General features: G+C 41.2%; 1 protein-coding gene across 1 annotated transcript in view; it reads right to left on the bottom strand.

Moving 5' to 3' along the window:
- The window catches only part of WDR27 (WD repeat domain 27), a 271,099-nt gene that overhangs the window by 143,421 nt on the left and 111,720 nt on the right, over positions 1-15,958 (bottom strand). Inside the window, exon 23 of the mRNA XM_025194665.1 lies at positions 6,589-6,686. Within this exon, the coding sequence (XP_025050450.1) occupies positions 6,589-6,686 (98 nt within the window). The remainder of the gene's footprint in view (positions 1-6,588; positions 6,687-15,958) is intronic.

Raw genomic sequence — 15,958 nt, 5'->3', positions numbered from 1 at the left:
GCCATGGGGCAGGTGAGGGGCCACTTTTCCAGCCCCTACACTCAACTTTTCTCCAGGTCACTTTTCCCCGGGCTCCTTCCCTGCACGGGGTCCTCCCCTGCCCTTCCCCCTTATCTGAGGTGCCAGCGCCAGGGCAGCCACGTGGCCCCAAGCCAGAAGCCCCTGGCTTCTGGGGGGGTGGGGCCAGGCAAGCCCTGCTGTTGTGGGAGCCCACTGGGCTTTCCCTGGGTCCTACTGCCCTTGGTTCATGTCATTTTTGACAGGAACCAAGGGCAGATAAATATAAATTTTCTACATTTTTTAGGGCCCCCACGGACCAGATAGAATGGCCTAGCAGGCTGCATCTGGCCCGCAGGCCGTATTTTGCCCAGCCCTGGTGTAGCTCCATCCTATTTGGAACCACTCCAGGTAATTCAAGCTATCAAATCCCCCTCCCCTCTCCTCTGGGTCTTCTCTTGTCCAAACTAAATAAGCCCAGTTCCCTCAGCTGCTCCTCATATGTCATGTGCCCCAGCCCCCAAACCATTTTCATTGCCCTCCACTGAACTTTCTCCAATTTTTCCACATCCTTTCTGTAGTGCGGGGCCCAAAACTGGACACAGTACTCCAGCTGTGGCCTCACCAGTACCAAATAGAGAGGAATAATTACTTCCCTCGATCTGCTGGCAACACTCCTACTCAGAGCTGACCCTAGGGGTGTGCAGGGCCCAGAGCAATTCAGGTTGGGGGGGGGGGGGGGGGGGAGGATGGCGAGTGGCTGGCACACGGAGCAGCTTGCAGGGCCTGTGTGGCACTATCTGCAAGGCCCCTCAAAGCATGGGGCCCAGGGAAGTCGCCTCAATTTGCCTCCCCCAAGCAATGGCTCTGTTCCTACTAATGCAGCCCAGTATGCTGTCAACCTACTTCACAACAAGAGCACACTGTTGACTCATTCTATAATCCCCACATCCTTTTCTGCAGAGCTGCTGCTAAGCCATTTGGTCCCAAATCTGTAGCAGTCAAGGGATTCTTCCATCTTAAGAGCAGGACTTTGCACTTATCCTTATTGAACCTCATGAGATTTCTTTTGGCCCAATCCTCCAATTCCTATAGGTCATTCTGAAAGCTAGCCCTACCTTCCAGAATATTTACTACTCGCCCCAGCTTGGTGTCATCTGCAGACTTGCTGAGGGAGCACTCCATCCCATCTTCCAGATCATTAATGAAGATATTGAACAAAACTGGCCCCAGGACTTATCCATGAGATGCAGAATAGCTGTGATACAGATGAGAAAGAGTGTTGCTGCAGTCATGCATCCTTGCTTGACTCCAGCTATAACAGTGAAGGGGATCTTTTCCAAGCCATTGCTCAGGAGAGTTGTTGTCATGTCATCATGAAGAAGTCTGATCATTGGGCCTCTCTCTTGATTGAATCAAAGGCTTTAGTCAGGACAATGAAGGCCATGTAAAGAGCTCTATGTTGTTCATGGCACTTCTGAAGCTGTCAAGCAACAAAGATCATGTCTATTATACCTTTCAGTATTTTGAAACCACATGGAGACTCAGGTAGAATCTCCTCAGTGAGTCTACCGAGGAGAATGCAGGCAGGGATCTTCCCAGATAAGGACAAGAGCACAGTGCCACAGTAACTGCAGCAATCCAATCTATCTCCTTTGTTAAATATGGTTACAATTCTGGCATCTCTCCAGTCACTGGGATGATCATCAGGGTGGTTGGAGAATTTCTCACTAAGAGAGTGCTGGAGATGATTGTTTTAGCAGGGTCTTTTAAGCACTCAATATTAAACCTCCTTGGTTGCTTCTTTTGCTTATGCCATTTTGGGGGGATACGAATGAACATGACAGAATGTATCAGAAGATGATCAGTCCAGCAGTCATCTCAGCTGCTTATAGCATTGGTGATATATTGCACTAGTCCCGGGCACATACTATAACAAAGTCAATCAAGTGCCAGTCTTTTAAGCAGGAGAGCACCCATGATGTCTTCCATTTTTTGCTTCTATGGAATAGGGAGTTTATAATGATGAGATCATGTCCTGAATGCTTGCTCAGGAGGGGAATTCCACTGGAATTGACTTTCTCTACCCTTTCCATAGCTCAGAGTCCCTGTCCACTCTAGCACTGAAATCACCAAGAAGAATTATCTTTTCTGTTTGGTGACAGGTGATAGGATTTGGCCAAGTTTAGAATATAATTCTTCCTTTGTTTCATCTTCTACATCAGGAGTCAGGGCATATGCACTGTTGACTGTTACATGTTGTTTGCTGATTAGCAGAAGACAAATGGTCATGAGAGGCTCGCTGCCAACCAGTCATTCTGGCATCTGAGTAACAACCTTGGTCTTGATAGCAAAACCAATACTATGGATTGCTTTAATCTGGCCCTGTTAGGGCTGTCCACTGGGATACAGACATTCCAGGTGTCAAACTTCATTATGTGATTTAGACTGTAGATAGATCCCAATGGATACAGTTTTCAAGTCAAATGAAATAAGACAGATTATGTTTACGGCACCTTTTCTAGCCCCTCCCCCCATTTATGGGGTAAGCAGAGCAGATCCTAAGTAGACCTACTAAGTCATGACTGCAGCTGCTGAATTGCATATCTGCTCAGTTCTAAGTACAAAATGACCATCACACAGTCATTGCCTCCATGTAGGTCCTTGACTAGGAGCTTTTGGTAATCTGCCTCTGTTGCCACTCACCCATCACCATAAGACTTGCTGTTGATGGAAGATTCCTGCACATGTTTTTGTTTAACATAAGGATGTCACTGTGCATCAGCATTGGCATGAAACTCTGTGGGAAGTAAACCTTAATCTGACAGCAAGGAAAACCTAGACAACTGAAGGTTTCTGTTCCACTGCAGACTTCATCCACCTTTGCAGCCATTTAAAGTATTCTTTCTCCATGCACCTGCTCCACTGGTAGTAATTTTTGTTTTTGGATCCCTGTTAGTCTAGAAACTTTGCTCCTGACCTTGCCACGATAGATGACCCCTACTAGGCATATAAAACTCCAGATGGCATCACTCTCAAGGTCACTGGTAGCACACATGCCTCTCCATCATGTCAATACTGAAATCCTTGACAGGTTCAATATTACCATTGGAATTAGAGAGTCTGTCCCCTCTTTCCCCTGAAGTGGGGACAGACTCTCTGGTCCTAGCAGGCTGCATCTTTGAGTTACTTTGTCATGATATAGAACTCTAATCTGGATACTGGAACTCTATGAACAGCCACCATGCTTGCACATCAGTATTTTGCTGATGATATTTGTCTCCTGAATACATTGACAAATAAAATGTAGCAAATGACCAATAATCTAATGTGAACTGCAAGACATTTAGGTATTATAGTCAGTGAGTCAAACAATAGAGTTTGCAAAAACGAATGAAACTTTCCACAACTCCATCACTCAAGAAAGAGAAGCCTTGAGAACTCTTGGTAAGTTTCCTTAACAGGACAGGATCTTTCCTAAATCTGGAGAATGAATTTATAACATAACGACTCAAGTTGTTAAGGCAAACACTGCTTTTTGGAAGTTTCTCCCAGTAGTGAAGTCCAATAACCATCAGTATTCGCATACGAATTTTTAGAAGCAATGCATACTAAACATTTTCCAGCATGGGTCAAAGTCATGGAAGGGCAACAAGTCTCTTAAACAGAAGTTAAACAGTTTTCAGGGTGAATGCCTACACCAGATATTCAAAGCAAAATGGTCTGACAAAATAAAAAATATTGAGATCTTGGTGAAGACAGTTATCCACAGCTGCATAAATAGTACAAATGAGAAGGCAGACTTACCTTAGCCATGTTTTGAAAATATCAGAAAACAGGGTCCCTTAAAAAATCCCTGTTTTGAAAAACCCCAAAGCAAAACAGAGAAGTTGACCCAGAGGGCCCAGCATGATAATGCCTGAAGCAGTAACTTTACAGATCAACAACTTGAACAAATTAAAGGAACTGGTCCAGGATAGGATTGGTTGGCAATAACTGAAGTACCTGACAATGCAAAAAAGTAGACTGGATTGTACTGGATGGGTGTTATGAACACAAAACCACAAATTTTCCAACTGTGTAGCACTTCGGTGCTCCAACACTTGAATATAGACTTTTTCCAAGCTAAATCAGAACTTTCCACACACAGCCATTTTTCAAATTAAGTATGTGAAAAACACCTGGTGGACATATTAGGAAATAGTGAACTATTTTCTTCCTTGTGGGGATTCGAGAATATATTAAGTAAATTCTACCTTTGGGCAGAACCAGGATAACTTTTTGGAGAGTCGTAAACTAGTGAAAAGACAGGGATTCACAGACCATTTTTTTTCTTTACTACAATGGTCACTAGCAGTGACCACTACCAGGTTACTGTATTACATATTTATATATAGACACATACATACACACATATAAGTATACACACTTTAAATATAGACTACAAAGAGCCTGCTTTAATTTAATTTAGCCATCTGAATGAAATAGACATTAAAATGCACTAACCCAGCCAAGCTAAATAAGAAGCAAGCACATAAATAAATTATTCTCCTTCCCCAAGACATATGCATTTAATTGATTACCCAGCTTTACACTTTCAACTACTTTACCATTCACCTGCTCTGCTCATGTTAATATTTAAAGGAAGAGTCAGATAAGTGATCTGTGAGAAGTTCTCAATTTGCTCATTACTCTTCTAGAATAGCAGTTGGATCACCTTATTGCAAAAACATAAGAACATAATAGATTCAAACCCCAGAAGTCTCCAGTTTCTTTGTTTTTTGACGTTTGGGGCAGGTAATAAAGTACCATATTTTGGCAAGAACTTATACACCTCCCTCTAGGCTTAACACATTTTTACAAAAAAGTGAAAACATCATCAAGTGTTTCCTAATCAAAAAGAAAAAGGAACTAATGGCCAAACCATAACATATTACATTTAATAAAAAAAATATATACAAGAAGCCCCAAAATAACAATTAAAGCTAAAGCACCTCAGGCTTTCAAACCAGTTCTCAGTAAATCTTTACTTTGAGAAAGATTCCCTATCTTTGCTTCCTCAATAAATATCTTCCCAAATCTTCTCTTTCCTAAACAGCTGTCACCCTTTGCCCTTTCTTCCCTCCTTCTGTTAGATTGTTAGATTTTCTGTTATAATGTTAGAGTATATCCTCTTAGAAGAGGGGTAGTGTTTTATTCTGGGTGTCACAAAGCACCATGTATATTTATGGCACTTTATACATGATTTATAATAATTTAGTTACATAAAACTGTTTTTCTACTTTAAATACTGGATGACATTTTGGATCTGTTATAACTCTGTTATGGGTCAGTACGGTGCATCCTTTTGTAGGCAGAATAAGTAGTGAACATGAAGCAATGGTTGACAATTGTTGACTGTTTATTAGCTTCTGCTTCAGTGTTTTTTTCCTGACCAGACAAAAGTTAAAATACAGCTCTTGCTTTATGTAAGCTGTCAACATTCTCAAACTGAGATTATCCCAAAAAATAAAGAATCTAAATATTGTAGACTTGCTTCCTCAGAGTCTCAAAACAGCAGACTTCTTATGTAGGTGAAGGGTGTTTGCAGTCGAAAGCTTGCTAAGACCTCTTTTCCAACCACTCAGTTGGTCTAATAAAAGATATCACATCTACTCAAAGAACTTTGCCTGCCTATATCCTTAGACCAGCACAGCTACAACCAAAAACCAAGCAGACCTGCTTTCACACTCCATAACGTCATTTTTATACTACTATCTTTCCACTGAGATTGACTTTAGTCAAAAAATACTTTTGACATGGAAGAAGTTATCAGGTTTTGCATAACTTTAAAGAAACATGCTGCCTAGGTATGTGCGCGCAGTCCTCAACTTACGTTTTGAGTTACAATGTTTCGCACTTACAACGTTTATAAATTGACACCCGGTTTCAACATTACAACGCTTGATCTGATGCGATGCCACACCAGCAAACAAGTTCACTGCATCGGTCATCTCCCTGGAGAACATCTGTACAAACTTCCTTGGATACTTTCTTTAAGAAAGCAAACAAGACTCCAGAAAAACCTGCAGCCAAGACTCCTGAGAAGACTCCAGCCAAGAACCCTTCAAAAATCCAACCAAGAGCCTTTCAAAAAGTCCAGCAAAGTCATCTCAAAGAAGTCCTTCCAAATCAATATGATTGCTATTTACAATAGAAATATATTAATGTAGCTATATTATTCATCTATAATTGATCTAGTACAAAATTCTGGGGCATTTTTAGTGAAAAGAGGGTATCGGGCCTTGGTTCAGGAACCAATCCCCCATTTATAACATTGTTTCTTTTGAGAAAATTGGCTCTAAGTTACAATGTTTTGACTTAAGACGTGATTTTCAGGAACCAATTGTGTTGTAAGTCCGAGGACTGCCTGTATAGTTACTGCATACTACCTCTTTTACTCATAAGAATTATCACATACATATACTGCTTATCTCCTCAAAAACATTTTACATATGCTAATTAATTTAATTTCAATTGCCCCATCAATTACAGGGAGTCTGAATAGGAGTACTTTGAAATAAAAAGTTCAAACAATGAATCTGGCCTTACCTTAATGTTCTTAAGTCCCACAGTTTAATACCATCACCAATTGCCGAGGTCATGAAGAGATTATAAGCTTCAGGCTGCTGAGTGCTAAAAGCTGATCCCTGTAATATTAGAAATTAGTGTTATATAATAGAACTTCAAGTATTGAGAAACTGAATCCACTGAAACAAAATCTACAAATACATATTTTCCAAATAGCTCAAATTTGCACATGAAACTTCATTACATATACAGCGTTCACTCTGTAGGAACATCATGGACCTATTCACAACAGGTTTGCCATACATTGTACTCTTCTGGTTTTTCACATGAAGATTTAAGAACCACTCCCTCCAAACCCTCTTCCAGTACTGTGCTCTTCCCTAAACGTACATATATTTCTAGAGGAAAACATCTGTTATGAGCAACTCTACACCGTACTCCTTACATGGTCTGCAGAAAACGGGTACCACTGTAGCCTGACTAACAGCCTCTACTAATGAAGCTGAGAGCAGGGAAAGACAGTTACTCCTGTTAACAGCAACTGGTATCTTGAGGACAGAATCTAAAGTCATTAAAGCTAGGGACAGAAATTACACATAAACCAGTTTAAGTGATCAGAAACTGGTTTAAGCCTGTAACAGAACAGAAGCTCAGTGCACAGAAACCAGTTTCAAAATGGTTGAAACTAGTTTAAGATACACTTGGTTGAATGTAATATCAGACTTAACTGATTTGGGTGAAACCAATTTATGAACCTTCTGCCCCAGACCCCTTCCTGGTTCAAGTTAAATCACAATCTCCCAGCATGCTTTGCTGGGCTGGGCTATCTGCTCCTCAGAGCAGGGCTGGCCCCACCCCTCTGCTCCCTAGCTGGAGCAGTGAGAGCTGGCTAATAAAGGGGGGATTAGCCCAGCTGGGGATGCAGCCCAATCTGCAAAGGGGAACTGCCCCCCACAGGCAAATCCCGGCTCGGATTTGGGGCCAGGGAGGGGATTAAACACCCCTTCCCCAGCTCAAACTTACTGCTCACTGCACCTGTGGACTACAAATCCCAGAGGCACCTAGAAGCAGGAAGAGAAAGTGGTGAGCAACCCTGCAGAGTCCTGCTGGTGTAATTCTGGACTGCAAATCCCAGAGACCAGGGGGCAGCAGGAAGAGGAAGTGAACACATAGCCAGAGAGCTGTGCTCTAGCTCCCCCCAGCTTCTGGCCTGAGCCACTGTAGGCATGTGGCTGCATTTCCTGATCAAAGGCAAATGTCTGTTCACTTTCTTGTATCAATTTAATCGCTGCATTTTAGACTAACCTACAAAGACTGAATTGATTCAGCCTCGGGCTTTTTGACTGTTTGTACCTAACCCAAGGGAACACACGTGGTTCCTTAGCAATAGATCATGAGAGATAAGACAATATAATAAGCATGTAGCTGTTAGAGAACCCCTAATTAGCTCTAGCAACTGCAAAGGATTAGTGTTCTCACCTGCTGAGAGTGAGAATGTTTGAACACCTGCCTTCTAGGGAGGTTCAAACCATAGTTTGTGCCCTCTTGTCAAGATTTTAAAAGTATTAAGGGAAAAAGAGCTCTAGGTATTAGCATCAATCTGTTTACTACAAGGAAGTATCATGCTGCCAAGCCCTGGGCTTGAAAATTTCATCTTCCATCTCAAACACTACATGAGTCAGTTATGTAAATATAAGATGGCATTTTGACCTCTCTTGGGAGTTAACACTCACCAGTAAATGTATAATCTATGCAAGACTAACCTCCATAATCTAAACATGTTCAAATTAAACTATCTACAATGTATTCAAATTTTTAAAAGCAGGAGATATTTTAGCAGATTTCAATATTAAGATTTGTTTTTGTTGGGAATTAAAAACAGAATTTACAAAAGATTGCAAAAAGAGAAGAAAAAGTAGTAAAATATTATGAAGTTCATCAACTCTACAGATTTAAAACACATAATACAGATTATATAAGGGACAATATACCACGGAACAATGAACCAAATTCAGCCCTGGCATAAGTGGGTATAATTTCCATAGACTTCATTAATTCCGTAAGTGAATTTGGCTTCATATCTTTAAATAATTAAACAATCTATCTATCTTTAACTCCTTGATTTGCTACCAGCAGTGTTGGCAAACCTTAACTTCCTTGTTGGCTCTGAATCCTCAATCTCCAGGGAATTAAAATGAAACAGTTGTATCCTGCCCCCCTCCTCCCCCCGCATCTTCCCCCACCTCCAATACACATTCTTGATTTGTCTGGATACATCACAGAAACCTTTGGGTCATTTCCCGTAATCAGTGCTTGACTGCCAGGAATCTTCTACTCTTTACAAGAACTGGTGTATAAGTAGGAAATACTCCAGAATTTAGTCAATGAATATTCTGCATCGCCATAAAAATGACCTGCAAATGGAGTTACAATAACTCTTAACTTTAGAAATATAAGCTGAATGCCCCAAACAGCAAGAGCAAGATGGCCCTCCAACCTTAAAACAGACTAGAATAGCCCTCATTCCCTTATTTTTATTTCCTAGGATGCCCTTGAGTGCACTGGGATACTGATTTCACAACCATTACAAAAGTGTACTTGAATATGGAGCCAACACTCCTGCCTTGGGTTTTGCAACATGTTATTTATTACTACTACATATCTCCAAATGGCAATATGTCCAAAATGCAGTAGGCTCTCTAAACTCACACCTGGAAACAGAAAAATTTAATCTCACCCTTTCCTGAAACCCAGTCTTCAGAAATTTTTAATAACTTCCTGCTGGTTTCAGTACTCATCATAAAATGCCCCTTCTACTCTTTTTAAAAGTCTTTAAAATCTACTGTTTGTCCTTTTTTCTAGTTTTATCTCCTCCTACTCTTTAGACAATTTAATAAACTCTTTTTTTCCATTTTTGAACATGTATAATTGGTTTATTTTTACTACCTTACATCTTTTGTAATAATTCAACAATATTTTCACTGACTTCACAATGCACCAGACACTGGACTATCAAGCAGACCCTCTTCACATCTGATTTTAAATCCTCTCTTTTCTTTATGAGCTATTTTGCTTCCTCCAATTCCTTTAAATCCAACTTCTACCTTTCTGAATGATTTCCCTAAAGTTCTAGTATACCTGAGACTGCTCTACTATATCCATCTGTTTGCCTATATGTTCTGTATTATATATGGATGCTACCATGTCTGAATAAACTCTTAAATTTTCATATGCTATGTATAAAAAAATAATTTGTACTATATGAAATCCCTTTTATAAAAAAAACTAAAGATAAGCGTCCGTATCTAATCAAAGAAACCTAGGGTACTTATAAATGGTTTCTATGAAAGAAACCACCTGGGTCTGCAGAGAAAAGAGGATGAAAGTCTAAGATGGAAACTCTCATAAAGCAACAGCTGTAATATTTTGTGAATCAGGCTGTTTTTAAAGCTAACATAGAACGTTATATTCCTTTTTCATTTAATGCTTTAGAAATGGAAACATTTAAGTTTTGAAACAAAAAGCATAGCATTTTGTCATCCAGCATATAAAAATAAACAAAAATCCTGCCCGAACAAGTTTAACAATGCAGACTAAACTGCAAAGATCTAAAACAACAAATGATGCAGTTTTGCAGACTAAACTGCAAATGATCTAAACTACAAAGATCATTTCACACACAAAGCACTTGGATGTTAGAATAGTGTGATTACTAACTGAAATATGACTAATATGTCTACATGAGTTACTACATATAACAGCGATTAAAAATGACCTACTTTTATATTTACTGGAAACACTCCATTTGGGTATATTATTATAATTGGTATTCAGCTAAGATTTTCACATGTTTCTTTTATTCAGGGTATAACTGATACTGCATGATTAATAGTCTCCAAATCAATAAGGTCCTAAAGCACACCTATAAATCTAAATATGTAAGCATTCCTTCTGACTTCAATGGGACAACTGCTTACTGTCTCAAAATCACATGTGCAATAAAGTATTTGGTTAGATCAGAATCCAAGACCTGGATATTGCACAACATATATAGTGCCAATATGAACAGAGGAGCACGGGGGAACACTATTAGTAGTGTCAGCTCTTTTATGTTGTTATAAAGTTGGTCCCACTTATTAATAATGAATAAAACCAAAAGGGGACTGAAGAGGTAAGTGCTTAATTTGCATGCTAAAAAATGTTCTTAAAATGTTGTCTCCTATTTATTCCTGTTGTCACACCTTTCTAATCCTGTGCTCTTAGAGAGAGTGCAAAAGAGGCTTAAAAGTTTATTCTTGATTTGGAGGATTAAAACCATGTCCTGATTGCCCAAGTACATGTATAATTCTGCACATGCTCCCTAAATGTACTCAGAGGGGGGGAAAAGACACAATGAGTATCTGTTTGAAAGAGAAGGAAAAGGACGGGGAAGATCTATGGGGCCAGGAGCACTGCAAGCGAGAAGGCAGTGTGTAGGGTGACCACCTTTTGAAAATGGAAAAGCGGGGCATATGCCTGAACCCCCCCACACCACGATACCCACACCAACCGTGCCGCCATAGTGAGGCACTCTCTACTTAACCAGCAGCAGCAGGGGGCACAACTCCATGCCGCTGCTACTGCCCCTGCCATCCCCCTGGCCAGGCAGAGGACCACTTGCTATGGCAGTGCAGCTGGTATGGTGGGGCTTCCAGTGGCAGCAGCACCAAGACTCTCAGTTCTGCTCTGCCCTCCTGCTCTGGGTCCTGACCACTGGGCTGTGGAGGTCCCAAGGGGGGAGGGAAGCAGGGTGGGGATCCCCGAACCTGCACTGGGCAGCCCGCATTGGCCCCTGCTGCCCCATACACAAATCTGGAGGGACACATGCCTGCCCCCCTCCGCGCCCAAAGCTCCCCTCCCTGGGAACGTGTATAGTCAGCTCTGCCACTGCCCCCCACAGTGCACCCAGCCTCCAATCTCGCCCCACTCCCTCCATCCCTCCTTCCATCCCTCAATCTGCCCCCCATGCCTTCTCCTCTCCCCATAAACTTACCCGCAGGTCCCCCTGCCTGTGTGTGCATGCACCCATGCACATAGCGCCCCCTGCGTCCCACTCCGCACCCCCCTCCCCCCAGCCTGCAAGAGGAAGCCTGTGGTTTCCTGCATTTTTCCATGGTGAACAGAAAACCCAGATCCCTGCACATGATACTGGGACAATAGTTAACTGTGTCCAGGGGAATCCAGGACATATGCTGTCCTAGAGTCATTCAGCCCAGGACAGGGACTTGGTCTTTAAATTTAGGGACTATCTCCCCAAATTAGGGAAGGGTGATTACCCTAGGAGTGTGTTTCAGTGAAACAGGCACAGCTCTGGAAGGGAACAGACCCTAGTTTCCAGCCCAGGCCTCTATTCTCAGTGTGTGAGGAGCTATCTCACTGCTTCTCATTCAGTGAATGCAAGGTACAAAATAGCCAGTAGGAGTAGCAGCTGAAACCAGGGTCCCCTCCCTTCCAGGATAACATTCATTTTGCTTAACACTTTTTTCTCTGGTTTGTTTTCCTTCCAGTCCCAATGGAACAATTCAGGAGGAGGACTGGAGAGTGCTTTTAGCAATATCTGACCCATGGCTTGGCTCCTGGAGAACTTTGCTGGGAAGTAAGAGATGAGAGGAGGCCCTAAGACCTAGGTCTCCCACTGCATCGCCAAAGGCCACAGGGGTCAAACAGAACCACTGCATTCAGCCCAATGATATTCCCATAAGCTACCAGAACCTTCAACTCCACACTGCTGGATGACTGACACTGCCAACCAGCCAAAGCTCCATGCCACCAGGCAGTGGCATGGAGCTGGGGGCATATGGATGCATTTCCCCAGCTCTATACTGCATGAATACAGTTCCATACAGCCATACACCCCAGGACCCATGCCACCACCCAAATGCAGTCCCATAAATCCAGCCTGGGAGGAGCCCCCTGAGGTCTAGATCCAGCACCGGGTGAATTTGACAACCCTTCTCAAGGCTATTAGACTAAAAGGTGGGAGGGTCCAACATCAGGATTGTTTTTCCAACCACATTTTCAGGAACTTACAGAGTTATACGCCTATCTGAGCAATCCTATGCTACAGCAGAGCATCTCTGACATTAGCAGAGATTTCTGAGCATGCCCAGGAGGGCAAGTGTGGCTGTGCAGGTGAAAAGAGAATCTAAAATTTGCCTAAGTGCCAAAAAGGGACGAAATGTGGCTACTTTTAGTCATGGAAGTACCACGTAGTCAGAGTAAGGTGAACTAGGATTTAGCCTTTTGCCATGTGTTCTTTTTGCTGTCTCCTGAAAGATGTTAAGCATCCTCAGCTTCCCATTTAATTAAAAGGGTACTCACCACCTCACCAATTAGACCTTAGACAAAGAATAAGCTCTTCAGTTTTCTAAAAGAACTAGAAATGTTTTCACCTTGGCATAGGAAACAAAGTAAAAAGACCAAGGAGAACAAACAAGCCATCCCCTGCAATTATGATTTTATTTATCCACATTTTGTGATTAGTTTAACTATTCAGACAGGTTACCTGTGATCAAGTACGTGTGCAGGATATAAACTGACTATACAGTCTCCTTAGTTGGTATTCACTTGAAGGTGGTACAGATCTTCTTTCTATGAAGGAACATTTGTTTGCAAGAGTCATGTTTGACCTATGAACATTTCTCTGATCCTATCTCAAAAAGCTTCATGGACTAAAAAAAAATACCTGAGGAACTGTTAGTTTTATTTTTAATATCACAAATTCTCTTCAAATTGCAATGAGAAGTTTCTGAGGATTCACTCCATCAAGCAGCTTTTTCTAACTGGCCCTTCACACACATAATTAGAAATCTAATACTGGATGTCTCTCCAACTTCCAATAGATAAGTAATTCGCCTTTCTAACTATCAAGAATTTGTAAATAGCAATGAAAAAAAAATCTAAACTTTTATTAACAGATTCTTTCCATCATGAACAATATTTTGAGTTATTCATTTATCAGCAAAAAAGTGGATAAGAGGGGATAAATGTTTACCATGTTTCTTGCTGGAACAGACAAATTGGTATCCCACTACATTTTTTTGCTTTTTGGTTAAAGAAAAAAAGTTTACTGCCCTCTCACTGCACAGCAGGCCTTCTCCTTAATTTCATGCTCTGTTTTCCAGCTTGTGAAACATTTACATTTCCCAGCTAACAGCCCAACAATTCTTGGGAATAAAGATCATGTCAAAGACAACAGAACCTTTGTTATTTCTCCAAGGATAACTTAACTGTGGTTATTACCTGACTACTGAACACTCTTATAAAATATTTGTGGTTTAGACTACTTAATTCCTGTTTGCATAATCTGTTCTGCAGACATAAAAAAGTACTCTCATAACTAATGCTTTGATTACATATAGGTTGAACTTAAACTGCCATTTTTTTACATCACATGTATTTCTTTACGGCAGATATTCTCAAGCTGCAGTACATGCATCACTTGTGGTATGTGGGTTTGATATTCCTTTAATTTCCTTGACCACATTTTTTAATAAGGTGGTAGATAAAGCAAGATTTGAGAGCTATTTTTCTGGCTGGTGCAAACCATATAATTCTTTGGCAATTTGTAAAAATCAGTTTGCATGACCTTGATCTAATCTAGCAAAATAAGTAAGCTGTCAACTACCTGCTTTCTTATCAAAATTTAACACTGGGTGACACTGCTTTGAATTCTGATGGGCCCTTCTAATTGCAATACTTCTTGTATGAAATGCAGATACTCATTCAGACACAGATCTCTTGGTGAAGACACAGCTTATTGAAATTTGGCCAAAAGAAACAAACCATTAGGAAAGAGCAAGGTGGACTTTCTAAAGAAATGAGAGTCCACTCTGAAGATAAAAATAATTCAGAACAGTTTAACAACTTGTTAGGAAGGACTTCAGAAGGATGAACCTCTTAAGTAGACAAAAGTCTCAGAACATCATTACAAAAATATTTCTATGGTCATCTTTTCTTTGTCAACTTTGATATAAGGTGGACCAGAAGTGTCAAAGGTCCATGGGCCAGATCTGGCCAGCAGAACTGTTGTGTGCCCAAGTGGCTCCCAGAAGGGCCAGGAATTCAAGGGTAGGACCCACTGACAAAATCTGGGGCACAGAGTCCCATTAGGGACACATGTCACCAGTGGAGGGGAAGCGATAACTGAGTTAACCCCTGTGGCCACTGTTTGCCCTGTTGCCACAATCATGCCCACATCCAGCCCATAACGAGCCCTGCTTTCCAGATCTGGGCTGGGGAGCTGGGAGATTTTGGTACCCCTGAGATAGATAAATGCAATAACCTCAAGCCCACTCACCACTGAACTTACATTACTGCCAGCAGCAAAATTACAAAAACAAAAATCACAGGTACAGAAAAGAGTTTAATACAAGCTGCTGTGTACTCAGCACTTTAAGTATCTAAATATGACCAAAGAACTTAATTTTAGGCACTTGTTTTTCTAAAAACCTTGGACTAGTTCTTTTCATAATTTTCTCAAGTACAAAGATAGCAGATACAGAATTATCATGGGAATCATGTGGGACACAAATCTCAACTTAAATAACCTATCAATCAGACATAGAGAGCTACAACTACTCTGAAAACAAAATGCTGCCTGTCTAAAACAAATACCCTAATCTGAAGTATTGTAGCAAACAATATTTATATTTCTCTATCTCAGTAGATCTCAAAAGCACACTACAAAGAAGATTAGTGTCATTATCATAGATGATAAACTAAGCTACAGAAAAGTGAAGTGACTTGCCCAATACTACCCAGAACTGCAGGCCACTGGCTGTCAGGAGTGGAATTCAGATCTCCTAAGCACTTGTTCAATATCCTACCATTTCCCTTTTGTTTTTCTGGCCTCATAAATTTAGCATTACCTTCTGTATGGTAGCACTCAGCCTCACTTTGCCTACCCTATAGTTTGATCTGGCCTTATAAAAGTATCTGTATATAAGCAAATGTTCAGTAAACTAGACTAGAGCCATGAAAGTATATTGCTCTTTCTACTGGCACATAGAAACAATGTAAATATATATATATATATATATATATTTACTGACTAATCTAGTCTCTTTTTATGACCAGGTTACAAAACGCCTGGACACAGGAGTAGGGGTTGACGTCATATACTTAGACTTCAGGAAGGCCTTCGATATGGTATCCTACACCATACTGGTGAACAAGTTAAGAGGCTGTGACTTGAATGACTACACAGTCCGGTGGGTGGCGAATTGGCTAGAGGGTCGCACCCAGAGAGTCATAGCGGATGGGTCAGTATCGACCTGGAAGGGTGTGGGCAGTGGAGTCCCGCAGGGCTCGGTCCTTGGACCGATACTCTTCAATGTCTTCATCAGCGACT

Source organism: Alligator sinensis, unplaced genomic scaffold (genome assembly GCF_000455745.1).
Source record: "Alligator sinensis unplaced genomic scaffold, ASM45574v1 scaffold448_1, whole genome shotgun sequence".
Classification (NCBI taxonomy): domain Eukaryota; kingdom Metazoa; phylum Chordata; order Crocodylia; family Alligatoridae; genus Alligator; species Alligator sinensis.
This window is presented reverse-complemented; position numbering and strand designations above follow the sequence as displayed.